This window comes from Jaculus jaculus, chromosome 10, assembly GCF_020740685.1.
Source record: "Jaculus jaculus isolate mJacJac1 chromosome 10, mJacJac1.mat.Y.cur, whole genome shotgun sequence".
In the NCBI taxonomy this organism is placed as follows: Eukaryota; Metazoa; Chordata; class Mammalia; order Rodentia; family Dipodidae; genus Jaculus; species Jaculus jaculus.
Window position 1 is genome coordinate 25208530 of NC_059111.1, and position 23655 is coordinate 25232184.

At 42.3% G+C, this 23655-nt stretch overlaps 1 protein-coding gene across 2 annotated transcripts in view; it reads right to left on the bottom strand.

The window, feature by feature from the left end:
* Window positions 1-10771: 10771 nt before the first annotated feature.
* Ireb2 (iron responsive element binding protein 2) overlaps window positions 10772-23655 on the bottom strand; it is a 68292-nt gene continuing 55408 nt past the window's right edge. For both annotated transcript variants that reach the window (XM_045160334.1, XM_045160335.1), the window contains exons 17-22: window positions 19274-19378; window positions 19041-19183; window positions 14259-14406; window positions 14050-14172; window positions 12017-12202; window positions 10772-11185 (exon numbers count right to left, since the gene is read on the bottom strand). In XM_045160334.1, the coding sequence (XP_045016269.1) occupies window positions 11075-11185; window positions 12017-12202; window positions 14050-14172; window positions 14259-14406; window positions 19041-19183; window positions 19274-19378 (816 nt within the window). In that variant the 3' untranslated portion in view covers window positions 10772-11074. The remainder of the gene's footprint in view (window positions 11186-12016; window positions 12203-14049; window positions 14173-14258; window positions 14407-19040; window positions 19184-19273; window positions 19379-23655) is intronic.

A 23655-nucleotide genomic window follows, 5' to 3' on the forward strand; every position in this document is an offset into this window, starting at 1 on the left:
GTCAGCGCGCCCGACTGGAACGCCAGGCTCCGCCCACAAATAGAATACAGGGATGGAGCTTCTGATTGGCTGTCCGTAGCCCTGCCCCGCCCACCTTCGCTCCTTGAGGACCCAAGTCAGAACGTGGCTGTCCTTTTGACGGGCTCTCGGCTGTGTCGCCCACCGCTCAGGACGCGTTTAGTAAGCCTTGGGCCCTGGAGCCGCTCCTTCCAGTTCCGGCCCTTGGCGGCAACTTGGATCAGGATTCTGTCTGGTAGAATTTCAGTGCTGGTTTGATTTCTTCACTTTCCTTCCCTCTTGGCAAAACGCCGCTCTCACCTCGAAGGGAATAATAAGTGTTTATTCTGGAGCCAAAGAGTGACCATGGCCCAGAAACAAATTCAGTAACCACTGCAAATACCATGTTCCATTGTGCTATAGTTTTGTTTTGTTTTGTTTTGTTTTGTTTTTTTCGAGTTAGGGTTTACTCTAGCCCAGGCTGACCTGGAATTCACTATGTAGTCTCAGGTTGGTCTTGAACTCACAGCGATCGTCCTACCTTTGCCTCCCGAGAGCTGGGATTTAAGGCGTGCGCCACTACACTCTGCTCATGAAGTTTTTATAGTAACAAAAAAAAAAGTACTAAGACAAGGACTATTTTTTGTTGTTCCCTAAGTGTATGTGGTATGCATACATTCATGTGTATTCACATATATGTGGGTGCAGGTGTAGTGGAAAAGAAGCTGGAAGCTGGACTGGTGCAGCAAGTCACTGTAAGAGTTAACTGCTGAGGAGCTGAACTTATTTGTCAGTAGCTAAAGAGAGAACCAAAGAGAGAACTGCCTAGGGGGCATCCAGAGAGATGATGAGGGAAGGACAATTTAGACTAAAATAGAGCTCATGGTTAGGGTGACCCGAGCACATAATGCATATGCATGCTGATTCATAGGTATGTTTTGAAAAAAGCGTTTTGAATGATACAGACTGCACAAGGCAACTGTCACACCCTGCTTCTGTAAACCAGCTTGCTTGCTCACCCCTCCCCTCCCCTCCGCTACTAACACTATAAGATGAAAGTAAAATCTCAGCTTAACACCGAAGTTACTTTGGGGAGCGATCCCAGCTTTGGTCCCCAGGAACTAAACTCTGCTTTCATTCATGCTGGCATTGCAGTGATCTTTTCAGAAGAGTTCCACAACACATATATGTGTGTGGAACCATCAGGTTGACCTTTAAGTGTGTTCCTCAGTTGCTGTCCACATTATTCTTTGAGACAATGATAGGAGCCAGAAATTGGCTAGGCAGTTAGAGTATCAGAACCCCAAGAGTGAATGTTTTATGATAATTATTACTACTACTCCTTGACTAAAAGTAGGAAATGTCACTTAGCTTGCAGAAATATGGATGTTACACACTCTTCAGGAAAGATTTCTAGATTAAGCTTGTACCCTTCTTGGAGGACAGAAACTGATCTTTACCTAAGATTACTGGCAAAGCTGCGAAATCTGGTCTTTATCCATGGTAACCTGCCTCACCATAGCCACTCCCCATAAAAAAAAAACAACCCAGATCTGAGTCTCAAGGTAAGTCCCCTTCTCTTCGTGCTCCGAAAGCTTTAAGCTATAATAAAAGTCTTTCTGAACCTTATCTTCTGGTCTGTGGATTTCATTTCTCGAATTCATAGGACAAGGCACTCAAAATTCCTGTATCAACAAGGACTCTCTTGAACCTAAAGTCCACCTATTCAGCTAGACTAGATAGCTAGCAAGCCCTAGGGATCTTCCTGTCTCCACCTCCTTAGGCACTGGTTACCACGCCAGCATTTTACGTGGGTACTTGGGACCTCATGAATGCATGTTTAGCACTTTACCCACTAAGTGTCTTGTCCCCAGTCATCACAGTAAACTTTGGTGGGAACATCAGGTAGGATGGTTATAGTATATTTGAGGAAATCTCTGTTGTCGCTCTCAGATACCACCTGATGGTATTCTTAGCCTTTGAATTGGTGCAAAGTAGGGATCTACACATTCCAAAGGATTTACCTAACAGTCACGGAAGGTTAAGTCACACACAGAGGTGGGCAACTAATGACCAGAGCGCTAAAGAGGCTCTAGCCCTGCAACATTCCAGCTTCTTACAACCACAAGCATTCGAATCAAGCATCATTGTAGAATCTTTAACACATGTGACTTTATTTTCTGGGAACTTCATACTGGAAGCTGTATCCTGGAGGCCACCTTAGGCCCTAGGCATGCCAGGGGAATGCTGATGATCTTGGATACTGGACTATTCCAAGCCCAAATGGTGGTATGTGTTAAAGGTCTATACGTTCACTCTCTGTTTTGATGGGAAAACAGAAGTCTAGAAGACACAGAATCTTAACCTGATCTTGGTCACACTCAACTCCCAGTTTAGCCCTTAGCACAGTATTGGATTCTCTGTTCTCTTCCTAAGCCATAGAGGGCGTGTGAAAGCTTCACCAAGAGGTTTCATATGTGAGTGTGTGTGTGTGTTGTGTGTGTGTGTGTGTGTGTGTGTGTGTGTGTGGTGGGTGGGAGGCTAGAGGGTTAGCATCATAATTCAGATCTGGTGTACTGAAATGACCTTTTACACCAGAAAACAGAATTGACAATTGAGCCAGATGTCTGGGGAAAAGTGTCCAGAAACATTTATTTAATTGAGAGAGAGAGAGGAAGAGGCAGAGAAAAAGAGAGAACAGGCAAACCAGGGCCTCTAGCCAGTGCAAACCAACTTCAGACTCATGCACCCCCTTGTGTATTTGGCTTACATGGGTCCTGGAGAATCGAACTGGGGTCTTTAGGCTTTGCAAGCAAATGCTTTAACTGCTAAGCCATTTCCCCATCCCCAGAGACTTTATCCCCCCTCCCCCCGCCGAGACATTAAAAAATATTTTACTTTGTCAGGCATGGTGGTGCATGCCTTTAATCCCAGCACTCAGGAGGCAGAGGAGTAATGCTGAGTTCAAGGCCACCCTGAGACTACACAGCGAATTCCAGGTCAGCTTGAGCTAGAGTGAAACCCTACCTTGAAAAACAAAAGAAGTGTATATATGTGTATGTCATTCATATATGTGTGTGTGTGTGTGTGTGTGTGTGTGTGTGTGTATATATATATATATATGTGTATATATATATATATATATATATATATATATATATATATATGTATGTATATATATATATATATATTTAATTTGAAAGAGAGAAAGTGAGAAAGGGAATGGGCACACCAGGGCCTCCAGCCACCGCAAATGAACTCCAGACACATGTGCCACCTTGTGCATCTGTCTTATGTGGGTCCTGAGGAATCAAACCTGGGTCCTTTGGCTTTGCAGGCAAGCGCCTTAACTATCCCTCCAGCATGTCTCCCCACCTTTTTTTGTTTGGATTTTTGAGGTAGGGCTTCACTCTAGCCCATGCTGACCTGGAATTCACTATGTAGTCTCTGACTGGCCTAGAACTCATGTGATCTTCCTAACTCTGGCTCCCAAGTGCTTAGATTGCAGGTGCACACTATCACAGCCAGACAGCATGCATGCATGCATGCATGCATGCATACATACATACACACACACACACACACACACACACACACATATATTTTAAATTATGTTTAAGATACACATTCTGAATCATGCCGTCTTTTAAGAATCTTAACAAGGGCTGGAGAGATGGCTTAGCGGTTAAGCGCTTGCCTGTGAAGCCTAAGGACCCCGGTTCAAGGCTCGGTTCCCCAGGTCCCACATTAGCCAGATGCACAAGGGGGTGCACGCGTCTGGAGTTCGTTTGCAGAGGCTGGAAGCCCTGGCGTGCCCATTCTCTCTCTCCCTCTATCTGTCTTTCTCTCTGTGTCTGTCGCTCTCAAATAAATAAATAAAAAAATTTAAAAAAAAAAAGAATCTTAACACATGCTGCCAAACAAGTTTTTCTTCAACAATATCAACTTTAAAGAAAAAACAACTCTACAATCGTAAGAGAAATGGCATGTCACTAGCATTTTACTTTTCCACCTACATATAGGGCTCTATGGTGGCCATCAGAACTGTGATCAAAACTTGAATGGAAAAAAAAATGAACATGGCTGGAGAGACAGCTCAGCAGTTAAGGCATTTGCCTGCAAAGCCTAACGAGTTTGATTCCCCCAGTACCTATGGAAAACCAAATGTACAGTGGCACATGCATGTGGAGTTCCTTTGTAGCTAAGGGCCCTGGTGTGTCCATTTTTCTCTCTCTCCTATTTCTACTTGCAAATAAAAGAACAATCTGCAGGGCGACATTACAGACATGACCTTGCATTATAAAACAGTGTCCTAGGGGTTAGGAGTGTTCAGCAGTAGAGTGCAGTTATTAGCATGTGTAGGGTCCTGGGTTCAACCCCAAGTACCGAAGCAATGTTCTATAAAACACAAGTTAACTGATTTTGAATTTCCTTTATACACTGAATGTTCAGAATTTAGTGTTATAGCAGGGCGCGGTGGCACATGGCTGTAATCTCAGCCCTCGGGAGGCAGAGGTAGAAAGATTGCTGTGAGTTCAAAGCCAGCTTGAGACTACATAGTGAATTGCAGGTTAGCTTTGGCTACAGTGAGACCCTACCTTGAAACTCCCCCAACCCCGGCAAATTAGTGCCAATATCATGCACAAAACTCAGCTCCTTCTATAGTGATATTTTGTAAAGATTGTGTATCTTTGAGAAATGCATCTGTAGTCAATTTCATTGTGTGAACATAGATGTATTTATACAACTAAAATGGCTACTTTATCAGAGGGTGATAAAACCTTAAGGACAAATAATGTATGTGGTCAGTTACTGAATAAAATGTTATGTGACTGCATACCAAACAGATTTGAGTCTAATTTTTGAAAACCAAGCCAAACAACTCATGTCAATACAATAAGGATGATTTACAATTAAGAACCAAAACTGGCATCAAGTGAAAAATAAATCAACTAAATCCACCATTAAACTGTTTATTCTGGCTGGAAATTCAAACCATCAGAATGTGCCCATGTTGGTATTAGTTGGTCATACCAACTTTTCCTAGAATCCTAAGTGACTGACCATTTTTACTTTTGAATGGCAAATTTTGAAAAAAAAATTTATTTATTTTGGTTTTTCGAGGTAGGGTCTCACCCTGGTCCAGGCTGACCTAGAATTAACTATGTAGTCTCAGGGTGGCCTCGTACTCATGGCAATCCTCCTACCTCTGCCTCCTGAGTGCTGGGATTAAAGGCGTGCGCCACCACGCCCAGCCGGAAAAAAAAAACTTTTTTTTTTTGAGGTAGGGTCTTTAGCCCAGGCTGACCGGGAATTCACTCTAGTCTCAGGGAGCCCTTGAGCTCATGGCGATCCTCCTAGCTTCCAAGTGCTGGGATTAAAGGCATACGTCACCACGCCCAGCCGGAAAAAAAACTTTTTTTTTTTGAGGTAGGGTCTTTAGCCCAGGCTGACCGGGAATTCACTCTAGTCTCAGGGAGCCCTTGAGCTCATGGCGATCCTCCTAGCTTCCAAGTGCTGGGATTAAAGGCATGTACTGCCATGCCTGGCAGAATGGCAAACTTTTAATAATTTTTTTTTTCAGGGTAGGGTTTCACTCTAGCCCAGGATGACACCTGGAATTCACTATGGAGTCTCAGGGTGGCCTTGAACTCACGGTGATCCTGCTACCTCTGCCTCCTGAGTGCTGGGACTAAAGGAGTGCGCCACCTTGCCCGGCTTAATTTTGAATAAATTTCAACCATTCATTTCACTTGTTACTAACAGTAGGAAAAAAGACCTGTCTCATCTTCATGCTGGGTTGGGAAATGAACCCAGGACTAAAGTGCTCTACCACTAAGCTACAATCTCAGCCCCACACTCTTATCCTTTCAGATTAGTGGGGAGCTGACCATTCTTAGAAAACATTACTTGAGGGCGGATGGAACTGTGGTTGGGCTCCCAGCTGCAGCATTTTTTTTTTTTCTTAATTTATTTTTGAGACAGAGAGGAAGAGAGAACGGGCGCACCATGGCCTCTAGCCACTCCAAATGAATTGCATACGCATATGCCACCTTCTGCATTTGGCTTATGTGGGACCTGGAGAATCAAACCTGGGTCCTTAGGCTTTGCAGGCAAGTGTTTCAACCGCTAAGCCATCTCTCCAGCTCTACTTTTTTTTTTTTTTTTTTAATATAGGGTCTTGCTCTAGCCCAGGTTGACTCGGAATTCACTATGTAGTGTCAGGTTGACCTCAAATTCACAGTCAATCTCCTACACCTCTGCCTCCCAAATGCTGGGATTAAAGGTGTGAGTCACCATGCCTGGCTATTTTAGAGAGAGAGCAAGAGAGAAAGGGCATGCCAGGGTATCCTGACAATGCAAATAACTTCAGATGCATGCACCACTTTGTGCTTTATGTGGGTTGTGAGGAATTGAACACAGGCTTTCAGTGCTGCAAGCAAGCACTACTGAGCCATATCTCCAGCCCATGACTTGCTTCTTTGAGAACATTAATAAAGAGGGAGCAGGCGATGGGCGTGGTGGCACGTGCCTTTAATCCCAGCATTTGGGAGGCAGAGGTAGGAGGATGGCTGTGAGTTTAAGGCCACCCTGAGACTGACAATGATTTCCAGGTCAGCCTAGGCTAGAGTGAGACCCTATTTATAACTCCCCCCCCCCCCGAAAAAAAAGGGAGTAGAGAGGGGCACCAAGGTCCAGCAACACACAATGTTTATGCTAAGATAAACTGCCATGGCAGATCTGTACGGTGTGAAAGTAATACACAATGTCACCTGTGGATCCTTCTTGAGTTAGACTGTCTTTTTAACTACAAACTATCCTATAAGTACTTGTTGGAAGCACTGTCTGAATGGAATTATTATTATTATTATTATTATTATATTGGTCATTTTGTTTTTCAAGGTAGGTCTTACTCTAGCTCAAGCTGACCTGGAATTCACTATGTAGTCTCAGGGTGGCCTGAAACTCATGGCAAGCCTCCTACCTCTGCCTCCTGATTTGAGTGCTGGGATTAAAGGCATGCACCACCAAGCCAGGCTATTTATTTTTTCAAAAAATATTTCATTTGAGAGACAAAGACAGAGAGATAAAATGGGCACACCAGGGCCTCCAGCCACTGCAAATGAACACCAGATGCATGTGCCATCTTGTGCATCTGGCTTATGTCCTTAGGCTTCCTAGGCAAATGCCTTAACCACTAAGCCACCTCTCCAGCCTGGAATTGTTTGAGGCTATCCTATCCTTACTTCAAACTTCCACCTTGATCTTCATTCTCATTAGCACTAAGCTAGAAAGGAACCACAGTAAGGAAGACTGCTTTATATGTTGGTTACCATTTGGAAATCATGTCTGAACATTTAGGGGACATTTCTTAGGAGAAATTTATTCACTTATTTTTGGTTTTATGAGGTAGGGTCTCACTCTAGCCCAGGCTGATCTGGAATTCACTCTGTATTCTCAGGATGGCCAGAACTCACGGCAATCCTCCTACCTCTGCCTCCCAAGTGCTGGAATAAAAGGTGTGTTCCACCATGCCCAGCTGGGAGAAATTTATTTTCAAGACATGTTGCTCCATTTTCAATCAGTACAAAATATAACAAAAGCCAATTGTGATAATACAATTTTTTTATTAAAAATAATTTACAGCATCAGTAACATATACACAATTGTCATTAACTGAACTTTGCCTCCAATATATTTCTATACAATACATAACATTATTAAACTTAAAACTGCTATGCTGTTTTGTTGGCTTTAAATAATAGACAATGATTTGTAGTCACTTAAGTGAGATATATGTTTTATAACCACATATTACATGTAAAACTGATTTAAAAAAATCACTGTCACCTTTCCAAAGTCCATCTCCTTCCCCCTCTTTTATATTCCAAATCAAAGAAAGATAGGATCATTATCCAGTATCTTAGTATCTTCTCCTAAACCTAAAGGCAAAAAGAAAGGTGGCTTTTGATTCAACCATTGAAAAATGTCAGTTTCTCCTCATTCCATCACTCATCACTGAGGAGAGGAATGCATAACAAAACGTTGTACCACATACACCAGTAAATGAGACTCAGACTTAGCTCTCAGCTTTCAGGACAATTATCACTAACACGCCAAGCAATCCGCTAAAGGGCTTCAGCTTCCTCTCATTCCAGTGTCAGCATGGAGAGGAAATATAACTGTCATCCTGGGAACTTTTAAGGTATACAATGGCAACTCAGTGGCTGGATGGATTTTCACTCATTTCATTTCTACAACTAGCCAAACCCAAAGGTATAAATATGGCATGTAGCACAATGTTTTGTATTTTTTCTTTTAAAGTTCACAATACTGATTTCTGTTTTGTGTGCCTATCACACTTTCTTTTCCAGTATTTGTGTTTTTAAAAAAATAACATGAAATTATCCGAAAATAAGACGAGTCTGTGGTAGTGTACACCTTTAATCCCAGCTCTCAGGAGGCAGAGCTAGGAAGCCTGCCATGAGTCTGAGGCCACCCTGAGAATACAGAGTGAATTCCAGGTCATCCCAGGCTAGAGCAAAACTCTATTTCAAGGGAAAATAAAATAAAACCCAACAGATGTCATGTCCCCCCCCCCCTTTTTTTTTTTTGGTTTTTTCGAGGTAGGGTCTTACTCCAGCCCAGGCTGACCTGGAATTCACAATGTACTTTCAGGGTGGCCTCGAACCCACGGCAATCCTCCTACCTCTGCCTCCCGAGTGCTGGGATTAAAGGTGTGCGACACCATGCCCTGCTTTCATGTCACGTTTTTTGTCACCTGTGGCCAAAGACAGAATTATAAGTTGTATGCACTGGGACACAGGCCTGGTTTCCTCCCCTATTTAAAATCATGCTTTAGTCTAGTGTGTCTAAGTGAGATCAAAGAGAACCTTGCTTTTTGCTCCTGAAATAGAAGACTTGCTTATATTCCAACTAGACTAGATATGTCAATGTTTAATTCATAGTTAGCTAGCTTTATCACCTCTCAGACTGAATGTTTATTATGTCAATAGTTCTTCTATACACAGAGTATAAACTTCAAAATAATGCAGATTTTTGCCCCCTCTATACAATCTGGGATTATCATTTCCTCAAAGCACATAACTTGTATTTTATTTATTTATTTGGTTTTTCGAGGTAGGGTCTCACTCTAGCCCAGGCTGACCTGGAACTCACTATGTAGTCTCAGAGTGGCCTCGAACCCACGGTGATCCTCCTACCTCTGCCTCCCAAGTGCTGGGATTAAAGGCGTGCACCACCATGCCCGGCCATAACTTGTATTTTAACATTCATCTTCTAACTTCTCCACCTCTAGCTTTTGTTTCCATAGAAATTGAAAACATATGCACCGATTTGAAAGTAGCAAAGAAACTATTTTCAGTAATTTAAAGAAAGGAAATTGTTGTCTCCAACTGTTTTCCAACCTATCTAAATACATACTTGTATTATCTGTATGACTGGTTATGTGCAAAGTTTTCAATGCTGTTCACCCACTGGTTTGGTAGTTCTTGCAATGTTACTATCATGAAGCAAGTGATGTCGTATGCTGTGCAGTGCAGGCTCTCTCTCAATTGCAATAGCAGCTAGGTCAGATGGAGATAACATAAAAACTTTTTGCTGCTAAGCTTCATTTTCTTCTTTCTATTGATTAAAGGTGTGTGCCACCACATCCGGCTAAATTTCATTTCTTAATTTTAAAAAGTATAGGAACTTCTGAAATTAATTATTCAAAAAAGTTTTAAAGTTGCCAAAAGTAGATAAAGCATTTGATGTGGTATGTGGTACGCCTACTGAGAACCTATGAAATACAGACAGTAACAATGTAACTGTCTCATCCTTACGGTCAGCTGATTACAACCCAATAAACTATATAGAAACTAACAAAATGATGTATCCCAGGTAAAACAATAATTCACAGTGACAAGAAATCAACTTAAATGTCTAAACAATAACAAAAAATTCTTAGGGGTGAGCACCCACATAATTTCAGGTTGGTAATGAGATCAGGTTAGAGTTTGATGATTCAAGTTGTCTTCAGCATTCGTAAAAAGAGGGTGGAATGTCAGTTGGCAAGGTTAAACTGGGGCATAGGAAATTATAGTATCACATATGAACAAAATAACTTAATCCAATTAATAGAATATCATCTGGGGCATGCCAGAGGGTCACAGTGGCAAATCACTGAAAAGTTGCAGGCTGCACCATATAAAATACATACTTTCACTACTAATAATACATGGTACCACACAATGGGCTATATTCTGAAATGGCTATATTCCATTTTCAGATGTGGAAAAACTTTGGCTGGCTTGGTCAGACTGACTATGATCTGGGGCAGTTTCTACCTTTTGTAGCCTGACCAAGGATAAACCTAGCTTTCATTGCAAATGGGAAATGCTACCTGTGTCCAACTCTCAAGCTCATTAAAAAAAAAAAAAATTAAACTTATCAGAGAAAGAGGCAGATAGAGCAAGAAAGAATGGGTGTGTGCCAGGGCCTTTAACCACTGTAAATGAACTCCAGATGCACGTACCACCTTGTGCATCTGGCTTATGTGGGTTCTGGGGAATCGAACCTGGGTCATTTCTCCAGCCTTCAAGCTCATTTTTGAAAAGGAATATACTTAATTGTAATTTTCACAATTTTAGAGTCTAATTTGACTTCTTATATTTCACCCTGCTACTCTTTAACCAACAAACAGTAGTACAGTTTTATAGGTGCAAAATTAAACAATTTTAGGAAGGTTATTCATAACAATCTTTAACACAAGTTCAAATTCTGCCTTTATTTACAAAATGGTCTGATAAAATATCCCCGCCCCCATACTTACAGGTCTCTTCCACAACACACTTCACACGGTGATTTTAGCAATGTTAATAGCACCATTCGTATATTATTTAAAATCAAGAAGATTTCATTTCAGTCACTACACTGATTCGTCATCATTTACATCCATGGGTGACAACTGAGTGTACTGGAACTATCTGCAGCTCCATGGCAAAGATTCCTGGGTCTAGCACAAAAGGCTTTGTTTGCAGTTGTCAGTTATGAAAGATACCACGGTGAGCAGATACTATGAGAATTTTCGAGCCACAAAGTTTAATAATCCTCCATGTTTGTACAATGTTATCTCCACATCATTTTCAAATGAAGCAATCACGTTGAATACTTTTCCAGTATTTGTCTTTAAATAAAAAAAGTATCTCATTAATGACAAAATCTTCAAAGTATTACTTAGTGATTAAGATAACTTTTATTCATATTCAGTAACTATCACATTTTGACCAATTTTCTGGGATTTAATTTCCTAAGTTTTGACTGCCTCAAACCTGTTGGAAAACCCGACAAGAGCGAAGTAGAATAACAGATATTTCCATCCCTGACTCTAAATGACAATTATATAACTGAAAAGACTAAAGCAAGTTATTTAGATTCTGACTCATCTGTGAAAGTCACTGGTCATTATTCATGTTCATTTTATATTAAACACTCATTATATACAACATCTGCTATTATTTCTTCTTCCCTTACCTGAAACTTCACTCTTAACCCTGAATGTTCAACTTCTGCCTTCTCTTTGGAGTATTTGCCTGGGTTAAAATTTGCTAAACAGAGAAAGCTGAAAGCTGAGAAAGGAAGTTGTAACTGGAGGTATGGATCCCCTCATGCATCTTTGTTTTGGATTAAGCAACAAACTTTTTCTAGTTTTCCTCTTTGTTTTTCGAGATAGGATCTCACCTTAGCCCAGGCTGTCCTGGAATTCACTATGTAGTCTCAGGGTAGCTTTGAACTCATGGTGATCCTCCTACCTCTACCTCCCAAGTGCTGGGATTAAAGGCGTGTGCCACCACACCTGGCTATATCTAGTTTCCATAAGAGAAGATGAGCTATATTAATATGGATTAAGTACAAATGAAAGTCTTTCACTACAATTTATAAGACAATAGCAAGTAATTTACAACCACCTCATTAAGTTCAGAATGTACAATCATATATTTGAGAATTTCATAGATACCTTTATACTTAATGTAATTCCAGGGGAGAGTTCTTCAGGAAATGTTAAAGAAAAAGTTTCTCTGCCAGAAAGGCCCAAGGAATCTGCATTTTCTCCTGGAAGGAATTGAAGTGGAGCTATTCCAATTCCAATCAAATGATCTTTGTGTATTTTTTCATAACTTTCAGCCAAAACAGCTTTCACACCCTGCAACAAATGTGCATTTTATTTTCTAACATCCACTTTAAAAAGGTGATATGTAAAATTTTTTTTGAGACAGGTCTTGCTATGTAGCCCACAAGCTGGCCACAAACTCATGGCAATCTTTTTGCTAGGATTACAGGTATGCACCACCATGCTCAGCTTACAGCAAACATTGTAGAGGGAAAAACTAAGCCTGGCTTAAGAAAATTGCTTAAAAAAAAAATAATAATTTGCTGGGCATGGTGGTGCACACCTTCTTTAATCACAGCACTCAGGAGGCAGAGGTAGGAGAATTGCCGTGAGTTCGAGGCCACCCTGAGACTACGTAGTTAATTCCAGGTAAGCCTGGGCTAGAGCGAGACCCTACCTAGAAAAACAACAACAAAAAATAATTAACCTGGGCTAGAGTGAGGCCCTCGAAAATTAGTAATAATAAACTTTTTTTGAGAGACAGCAAACTGGTGCACCAGGGACTCAGTCACTACAACGGAACTCCAGTTGCTTGTGGTACCTAGTGGGCACGTTCGACTGTGCTTGCCTCACCTTTGTGCTTCTGGCTTATGTGAGATGGAGAACTGAACATGGATCCTTAGGCTTTGCAGGTGTTAAGCCATCTCTTCAGCCCTACCCGCCACCCCCTTGTTACCAATTTTAAATGCCTAAGTGAATAGTCAAGGATTACCTTTGGTTCGAGAAAATAAAAATGATTACCTTTGGTTCGAGAAAATAAAAATGAAGTGGAAATGGTGTTTGTTTGTAGCAGGAGGAGGCCAATTTTGTTTACTTCTGTGATTTCAAGTATTTACTTTTTAAAATTTTATTTTATTTTTTGAGGTAGAGTCTCCCGGTAGCCCAGGCTGACCTGGAATTCACTATGCAGTCTCAGGTTGGCCTGAAACTCAGTGATCCTCTTTATCTCTGCCTCCAGAGTGCCGGGATTACAGGGGTGAGCCACAATGCCCAGCCAAGTGTTCACATTTGAAGAAAGAGACTAAAGATGCAAACAACACAAAGAGAAGTGCCTTCAAGCAAACAGCCAGGCATATCAGCTCTTATTTGGGGATGGGGAGTGGAGAAGGTAACATTTAGCCCACTACTTGAATCCATTAATTCCTTAGAGCAAATCAGAAGAAATTACACAGTGACAGTTTAAGATAACATCTTTTCTGTCTTCCATACTGATTTCCTTATGTAGGAAGACTGATGTATACAGGGGCTGGGGGTGTAGCTCAGCTGTGCAGATGGCTTTCTTAGCATACAGGAAGTCAAGGGTGCAACCCCAGCACTACATGCCCCAGGTGTGGCAGCGTATGCCTGTAAGCCCAGTTCTCAGGAGGTAGAAGCAGGAGAATCAGAAGGTAAGCTTCTCCTTAGCTACACAGTGAGTTAAGAGGCTGGCCTGGGATACACAAGACCCTGTATCAGAAAGGGGGGTGGGAGTGTGCGCTGGGGAGGTAGATGGCCTAAGCAGTTAAAGGCACTTGATAGCAAAGCCTGCAGGCCAGGATCCAATTTCATACCATCCACATAAAAACCGGACACATTCTTTTGAAGCAGCAAGAGACAGTGGGACACACATATGCGTGCGCGCGCGCGCACACACACACACACACACACAATATTTTAAGAGTCTGATGTAGGTTTAATTGGATTTAGAGCAGTGAAATGTAATTACGAGTAGTAAAATGAAACTAGAAGTATAAAACATCATCCAAGATCAATGAAAGGAAAACTATAAATTAGATCCAAATAATCACAAAAAATTCAAATAAACCTTGACAAGAGGTTACTGACAAAAGGGAATACTTTAAATTACTTAAAGATTAAAAAGATGAATTGAACATCAATACCAGTAAATAGGGTCCTTTGGCAGCCCAGTCTCGTGAATTTCCTGAACCATATTTCTTTCCTGCTAAGATAATCAGTGGGATACCTTCTTTCTGGTACAACTCTGCAGCTTCAAATACATCTAGCTGTAGAATACAGAGACACAAAATGTTTAATACAAATGCTGATCCAGTGAGGAATTGCTTAAGCACTTATACACACACATCCTTACCGTCTGTCCTGATGGAAAATGAACTGTTTTAGGAGCTGGCTTCCCAATAAACTTATTAAAGAGCTTGATATTTGCAAATGTGCCTCGTGTCATTACAGCGTCGTTACCTCTTCGGGCTCCGTAAGAGTTGAACTCGCGAGGGGTAAGGCTACAAGAGAGTTGTGAAGGTCAATGTTCATTCCAAATGAAAAATAATCCCCGGTTACTGAATAACTTTGTTCTTTGTCATTAGCTATGTAAAATTTTAAGCTGGTACAAAAGTAGAGAAAACAGGGATGAGAAGATGGGAGGCACAGCCTGGAGAACTGCAAATTTGCAGGGTGGCCAGCTAGTCTGTTTGCAGCACTAAGAGGCCCTGACTCAAAAAAAAAAGTGGAAGACCTCAAAGTTGTCCTCTGACCTCCATCCACAATGAGTTTTGTGGAACATACACCGACACCCCACCTAATGAATAAAAATATACTCCCTACCATTAGATTATTTAACTAAGTCAGACATAATTTTGAGACAGGGACTTCTTATGCAGCTGAAGGCTGGCTTCAAACATGCAATCTTCCTGCCTTGGCCTCTCAAGAAGCCACCGCACCCAGCTTACAAGTGACTTTTTGGGAGCAAGAAATTACTGAAAAAATAAAAAATTTTTGTTGTTGTTGTTGTTTTTATTAGCCCAGGCTGACCTGGAATTCACTATAGAGTCTCAGGGTGGTCTTGAACTCATGGCAATCCTCCTACCTCTGCCTCCCGAGTGCAGGGATTAAAGGTGTGTGCCACCATGCCTGGCTTAACAACCAATTAAAAAATATATTTATTTATTTTATTTATTTGAGAAGGGGGGGAGAGAGAGAATGGGCATACCAGGCTCCAGCCACTGCAAACAAACTCCAGAAGTGTGTGCCCCCTGTGCATCTGGCTTACGTGGGTTCTGGAGAATTGACTCTGGGTCCTTTGGCTTTGCAGATAAACACCTTAACTGCCAAGCCATCCTTCCAGGCCCCCCCCCAATTTTTTTTTTCCAATGTAGGGTCTCATTCTAGTTCAGGCTGACCTGGAATTCACTATTAGTCTCAGGGTGGCCTTGACTCAGCGATCCTCCTACCTCTGCCTCCCAAGTGCTGGGATTAAAGGTGTGTGCTACCATGCCCAGCTACAATTTTTAAAAAATTACTTCATTTTTAGAGAGAGGGAGGGAGAGAGAGTGGGCACGCCAGGGCCTTTCAGCTGCATGTTTCCCCTTGTGTGCATGTGCAACATTGTGTGTACATCTGGCTAAGTGGGACCTGGAGTTCTTAGGCTTTGCAGGAAAGCACCTTAACCACTAAGCATCTCTCTAGCCCAACAACCAATTTAGAAAATTAAAAAAAAAAAAAAAATCCAGCATGTGGCTATCATCCACAATGAGCTTTTGATTAGAGAGGCCTATAAGGTTTCCTAAAAGAAAGGCAGATTTCTGTCAAGAGTACTTGATGACCCACCAAAGGTTAGTGGTAAGACCCTACTGCTGAAGCCACCTTATACAGTTGACACATAAAATGGACCGGCATGGCTGGAAGAGTCAGTCCCCAGAGTGTCAGTGTGTCTAGTACCAGAAGGTGCTACATGGGCGAATGGGGGAAAATGACCAATATCTGTCCGAACAACTCATGGTCTCACCTACTTAGCAGCAAATAACCTGTCATGATGCTCACACAAGTGCAACAGTGGCACACAGCCATGGTGGGAAACCAACTGCTCTTGATTTGGCTAACTGATCCCCTTAGTGGTAAGGGACCCATAGCGGGAGGTGGGCAACACGTCAGGACCATATCTAAACATAACCCCGCTCTCCACTATCAAGCAACCACCAATCGTGGGCTACAAGAGGGCCTACACCTACACCTAGTAAGGGCTATCTCATTTGTCTGGTGCTAACTCCCTCTCTGTTGGAGAATCTGCTTCTCTTTTTCAGATAGATGTAGATCCTAAGGAGAGATCCACCCCATCATACCTCAGAAGGGCCCCAGCTGAAACTAAGAACAATTGGTGAAACAAGCAAGGGTGCTGTTTTCTTGGTGAACCAGGTCCTAGCACAGGATGAAGGAGATCAACAAAGGGAAACATCAACTCCTCCCAAATCAGAGATCCAGAGACCCAGAGGCCCCCAACACCTCATCACTGAAACAGACCAAAAATGAACCCAACATGGCTCAGGGAAATTTTGCGGAAGAGGGGGCGGAAAGAATGTCAGAGCCACATGTTGGATCATGATATGCAGACATTTATCCTAACCATAACTGTGGGCTAACTCCAGAATGCATGACCCATATACTTCAACAAGTAGGGGTCATGGGGAGGGGGTGAGCCTAATAATGGTACCAAATTGACTATATTCGCTGAGTACAAAACCAATTAATTAAAAAAAAAAATCAAAAAAAATTATTTATTTGCAAGCAGAGAGGTTAAGAGGGAAAGAATGGGCATTCTGGGGCCACTTGCCACTGCAAATGAGGTAGGGTTTCACTCTAGCCCAAGCTGACACTGAATTTACTCAGTAGCAAACGATGAACTCTAGAAGCATGGGCCACTTTGTGCATCTGGCATTATGTGGGTACTGGGGAATAGAACCCAAGCCAACAGGCCTTGCAAGCAAGCAACTCTTAAGTGCTGAGCCATCTCTCTAACCCCTAACAACCAATTTTAAGTAATTTAAAAAATATTTATCATATATATAAATATGATATATATATATATGAGAGTGAGAAAGAGGCAGATAGGGAGAAAGAGAGATTGGGCATACCACGGCTTCTAGCCACTTCAAACAAACTCCAGATGCATGTGGCCCCTTGCGCATCTAGTTTACAGGGGTCCCGGGGAATCAAACCAGGGTCCTTAGGCTTCGCAGGCAAATGCCTTAACCACTAAGCCATTTCCCTAACCCTTAAAAATTATTATTATTTATTTTTTGTAAGCAGACAGAGTGAATGAATAAATATGAATGGGTATGGCAAGGCATCCAGCCACTGCAAACAAACTCTAGATGCATGTACCACTTTGTTTGTACATCTGGCTGTAAATGGGTATTGGGAAATCAAACCTGGGTTGTTTAGGCATTCTACCTCATTCTTTCAGACATGATTAAAACAGGTCTCTTGCTGAAGAGATGGCTTAGTGGTTAAGGCATTTACCTACAAAGCCAAAGAACCTAGGTTCGATTACCCAGGATCCACATAAGACAGATGCACAAGGTGTCTGAAGGCCCTCGTATGCCCATTCTCTCCCTCCCTCCCTCTCCCTCCCTCTGTGTCTATTTCTGTCAAATAAATAAATAAAATAAAAATATTTGGCCGGGTGTCGTGGTGCACACCTTTAATCCCAGCACTTGGGAGGCAGAGGAAGGATTGCCATGAGTTCAAGGCCACCCTAAGACTACATAATGAATTCCAGGTCAGTCTGGGCTACAGTGAAATCTTGCTAGAGCAAAACTCAACCTTGGAAAACAAAACACACAAAAAAGACATGCTCTCTTGATGAGCCTAAGCTTACCAATTAGGCCCATCTAATAATAAGCCACGAAGCTCTGGAGATCCTGAGATCCACCTGTTTCTGTTTCATGCTGTCATACCTGGCATTTTATGGTAATAAGAGGTATAAACTCACGTCCTCATGCTTGTGCAACAAGAACCTTCACCCACTGAGCTATCTCTCCAGCCTCTTAAAATGTTAATATGTTTTAAAAACGTTAATATGATTATGTGTGTGGGTGCACATGCGTATGTGTGGTGCACCTGTGTGTGGAGGCCAGAATACTGAGACAGTCACTCATTGATCTGAACTCAGCAATTAGACTAGACTGACTGGCCACTGACACTTACGGACCCTCCTATCCCTGCTTTTTGGTGCTAGGGTGTCATATGGGTACTGGTGATGAAAGTTAGGTCATCATGCTTGTATGGCAAGTACTTTATCCACTGTGCTATTTCCCCAGGAAAGTCATGCTTCTAATCAATTGTTTATAGACCACGTGGTATAGGCTATTTGTTTGAATAAGGGCCTAATTTAAAATTAGTAAAACAGGGCTGGAGAGATGGCTTAGTGATTAAGGTGCTTGCCTACAAACCCAGGTTCGATTCTCCAAAACCCATGTAAGCTAGATGTACATGGTGACGCATGCGTCTGGAGTTTGTTTGCAGTGGCTAGAGGTCCTGGCATGTTTATTCTCTCTCTTGATCTCTCTCTCAAATAAATAAAAAATAAAAAAAAGTAATACCAATTTCTATTATTATTTTTTTTTTTTTCCCCCGAGGTAGGGTCTCACTCTGGTCCAAGCTGACCTGGAATTAACTCTGTCATCTCAGGGTGGCCTTGAACTCATGGCAATCCTCCTACCTCTGCCTCCCGAGTACTGGGATTAAAGGCGTGCGCCACCACGCCCGGCAACCAATTTCTAAAGTTAATAAACAAAGAGAATCAATAGATTCTTCACAGTTGATTATAAATACACTCACAATCAGATGATACTGAAAAATCAGTTACTTACTGGATACAGGAATATGACCAGTAAAAAAGTCTAATGGCAATGAAAAAGCGGTAAAATAAGAATATCCTCAGCCGGGCATGGTGGCGCACGCCTTTAATCCCAGCACTCGGGAGGCAGAGGTAGGAGGATCGCTGAGAGTTCGAGGCCACCCTGAGACTACATAGTGAATTCCAGGTCAGCCTGAGCCAGAGTGAGACCCTACCTCGAAAAACCAAAAAAAAAAAAAAAAAGAATATCCTCAAATCACACATGCATGCACACATACATACCCTCTGTTTGTCAAATACTTAGCGGCAGCACTACTCCTGGCAATACTTCCAGCAGGTGATATGTGATCTGTCGTGACAGAGTCTCCCAAATATAGTAAGACATGAGCATTTTCAATAGGCGGGAGTACAGTTGGCTCTTTGGTCTAAAATGTAAAAAAAAATTAAAACTAAATTTCTCCAAGGCCTTTAAATCTATAACAGTATTTAAAACAACAAACTGTACTAGTACTTACAAGTTTATCAAAAAATGAAGGACATCTGATATAAGTAGACTTTAAGTCCCATGGAAACAAAACTGAGTCTGGTGCTTCTAAGGAATTCCACCGTTTATTTCCTACCTGTGAATATGGTTTTGGTAATCAGACAGAGGCTTATAAAAATATCCAAGGTAGTATCCATACGAAATATGTTGTCAATAATAAATAATAATAAACATCAAAATAAATATATAAGATAATAGATAAGGAAAAAAAAACTTAGCAACTTAGAAAACTAAGGGCATTCAATAAATCCCTAACAGTTTTGGGAAAAACAGAGACTTATCAATTTCCAGTCCATCAAGTACTGAGGAACACTTTTATTACTCTTGTTTTTGAGGTAGAGTCTCACTCTAGCCTAGGCCGATCTGGAATTCACTACACAGTCTCAGAGTGCCCTCAAACTCATGGCAACCCTCCTACCTCTGCCTCCCAAGTGCTGGGATTAAAGGCATGTGCCACCATGCCTGGCTCTACATTTTATTTATTCAATGAGAGAGAGAGAGAGGCAGGCCATGGGCAAGCAAGGGCCTTCTGGAACCGCAAAGTAACTCCAGATGCATGTACAACTTTGTTCATCTGGCTTTACATGGGTATTAGGGAGCCAAACCCAGGACATCTAGCTTTGCAAGTAAGTGCCTTTAACAGCTGAGCTATATCTCCAGCCCCTCAGGAATACTTTTAAGGGTTATTTCGATATAAACAGAACAGACTTAATAGATCTCACCTCTTATCCTAAAGAAAAAAAGAAACCCCCTCCACAAGTAAATAAATAAATATGCCAGATGCACAAAGTAGCACATGTATCTGGAGTTTATTTGTAGCAGCAAGAGGCCCTGGTATACCCATACTCACAGTCTCAGGTCTCTCTCAAACAAATCAGTAAAAATATTTTTTACAGGCTGGTGAGATGGCTCAGTGGTCTCCCTGACTCTCCTTTGCTCACTTTACTATCTCCGTTCAAAATAGTTTAAATACAGTCAGAATGATCCTTTGCAGTAAATTTACATATATATATGAGGGAGAGAGGGAGAGAATGGGTATGCCAGGTCTTTTAGCCAATGCAAATAAATCCAGATGCATGCACCACTATGTGCATCTGGCTTATGTGGGTTCTGAAGAACCAAACCTGGGTCCTTAGGCTTCACAGGCAAGCACTTTAACAGCTGAGCCATCTCTCTAGAACCCTGAACTAAATGTTAGCACTGTTCAAAACCTTGTGGGCAGTTTGAATTACGGTGCAACGTATGTGTTGACAAAGCCTTTCCTCCGCCTTGTGTGAGCTTCAGCTGAGTGTGAAATGGATGGTGGTAAGGCTGGAAAGACTCCAGAAAGGCCAAGACAAAGAAGGTTTCCACTGTAGTCCCTATGGGTCACATTCATTGGCGCCTGAAATGAATTACAACCAGCCATGGACATACAAAGGCAATAGTCACCACTCTCTCTCTCTTAAATAAATAAATAAGTAAATATTAAAAACAATAGCACCGGGCTGGAGAGATGGCTTAGCGGTTAAGCGCTTGCCTGTGAAGCCTAAGGACCCCAGTTCGAGGCTCGGTTCCCCAGGTCCCACGTTAGCCAGATGCACAAGGGGGCGCACGCGTCTGGAGTTCGTTTGCAGAGGCTGGAAGCCCTGGCGCGCCCATTCTCTCTCTCTCCCTCTACCTGTCTTTCTCTGTGTCTGTCGCTCTCAAATAAATAAATAAAAAATTAAAAAAAAAAACAAAAACAATAGCAGCAATAACAAGAAACCCTTCCCATGGTGCCTTATCACCTAACCTAGGGTTAAGAACTACTCTTCTAGTAATCTAAATTCCTTAGGTGATCTATATGTCTGTTTCCTTTGACATAATTTTTTTCTTTTTGGTTTTCTGAGGTAAGGTCTCACCCTAGCCCAGGCTGACCTGGAATTTACTATGTAGTCTCAGGGTGGCCTTGAACTCTCGGGGATCCTCCTACCTCTGCCTGTCAAGTGCTATGATTAAAGGCGCCCGGCTCATAATTTCTTTTCTTTTTCCTTTCTTTTTTTTTTGTTGAATTTATTTATTTCAGAGAGAGACAGACAGAAAATCACTTTGTGCAACTGGCTTTATGTGGGTACTGGGGAACTGAACCCTGGCTGTCAGGCTTTGCAAGCAACTGTCTTTACTATTGAGCCATCTCTCTAGCCCTAAAACTTTATTTATTTATATGAGAAAGAGAGGGAGAGCGCGTGTGAGCAAGTAAGTTTTATGTGAGTATTGAAGTAATCAAACCTGTGTCCTTTGGCTTTGCTGGCACGTGCTTTAACCACTAAGCCATCTCTCTAGCCCCATTCACTTTTTTTTTTTTTTTTCCAAGGTTGGGTCTCGATCTAGCCCAGGCTGACCTATAATCTCAGGGTGGCCTTGAACTCACGGCAGTCCACCTACTTCTGCCCCCCAAGTATTAAAGGATTAAAGGCGTGCACCACGACACCAGGCTCCATTCGCTTTTTTTTTTCCATTCATGTTTTTAATAATACATTTTTATTTATTTAGTTGCAAGCAGAGAGAAGGATAGAGAGAAAACTGCTGCGTCAGGGCCTCCTGTCACTGCAATCAAACTTTGGATGCATGTACCACTTTATGCATCTGGCTTTATATGGGTATTGGGGAACTGAACCTGGGTTGGCAGGCTTTGCAGGCAAGCACCTGAACCACTAAGCCATCTCTCCAGACCCTGTAATTTATTTTCAATGAGGAAGGGGGGGATGGGCATCCTAGGGCCGTTTGCCACTGCAAATGAATTCCAAGCATATGTGTCAGTTCACCTATTGGATTTTATGTGGGTACAGGGGAATCGAAACTTGGGCTAGAAGGCATTGCAAACAAGCATCTAACTGCTAACCCATCTCTCCAGCCCCTCTGACGTTTCTCACACCAGCCTCATTCACTGTACTCTGGTCATAGTACACTCATCATAGTTCGCTCCTTGAGGTCTTCACAGGTTGCTCCTCCTCTCTCTGGAAGCTCTGCTCTCTGTTGGACGCATAACCCACTTAGTGGTTTCCTGGAAAACGTCGCTCATATCACTTTTCCAACCAGCTTTAAAACTACAATTTGGCAGGCTGGAGAGATGGCTTAGCGGTTAAGTGCTTGCCTGTGAAGCCTAAGGACCCTGGTTCAAGGCTCGGTTCCCCAGGTCCCACGTTAGCCAGATGCACAGGGGGGCGCACGTGTCTGGAGCTCGTTTGCAGAGGCTGGAAGCCCTGGCGCGCCCATTCTCTCTCTCTCCCTCTACCTGTCTTTCTCTCTGTGTCTGTCGCTCTCAAAAAATAAAATTAAATTAAAATTAAAAAAAAAACCCACAAAACTACAATTTGGGGGCTGAATAGATGGCTTAGGGGTTAAGCGCTTGCCTGTGAAGCCTAAGGACCCTGGTTCGAGGCTTGATTCCCCAGGACCCAAGTTAGCCAGATGCGCAAGGGGGTGCATGTGTTCACATGCAGTGGTTGGAGGCCCTGGTGTGCCCATTCTCTCTCTCTCTCTGCCTCTTTCTCTCTCTGCTGTCACTCTTTAAGTAAATAAATAATAAACAAAACAAACAAACAAAAAATCCCTACAATTTGGGGCTGGGAAATGGCTTAGCTGTTAAGGCACTTGCCTGCGAAGCCTATAGACCGTGGTTCGATTCCCCAGGACCCATGTGAGCCAGATGCACAAGGGGGCACATGCATCTGGAGTTTGTTTGCAGTGGCTGGAGGCCCTGGCATGCCCATTCTCTCTTTCTCTCTCTGCCTCTCTCTCAAATAAATAAACAAACAAGATATTAAAAAATTTGAGCAGGGCATGGTGATACATCCTAGCCCTCAGGAAGCTGAGATGGGGGAGGGTGAGTTTAAAGCGAGCCTGCTTTACCATGAGACCTTCATCTCCCCTCCCCCAAAATATCTGCAGTCTGCTCCACAAAACTTGCTTCTTACCTCAGTTCTTTTACTTATAATTTTATTACTTTCTAAGATAAGTTGCAATTTCTGTACAATTATTTTCCTTTTGAACAGGGTCTTATACTACATATAACTCAGGCTAGTCTTAAAATTAAGGGTGATCCTGCAGCCTCAACTTTCTGAATGTTGCAATTACAGGATAGGGCCATCACAGCCAGCTCCTAATATTACATAAGCCGGGTGTGGTGGTGCACGCCTTTAATCCCAGCACTCAGGAGGCAAAGGCAGGAGGATTGCCATGAGTTCAAGGCCACCCTAAGAGGACAGAGTTAATTCCAGGTCAGCCTGGACCAGAGTGAGACCCTACCTCGAAAACCCAAAAAAGAAAAAGAATAATAATTATTACTTTACATTTCACTGTCTACCTTCCCAACGACAACTGTACTTTGTT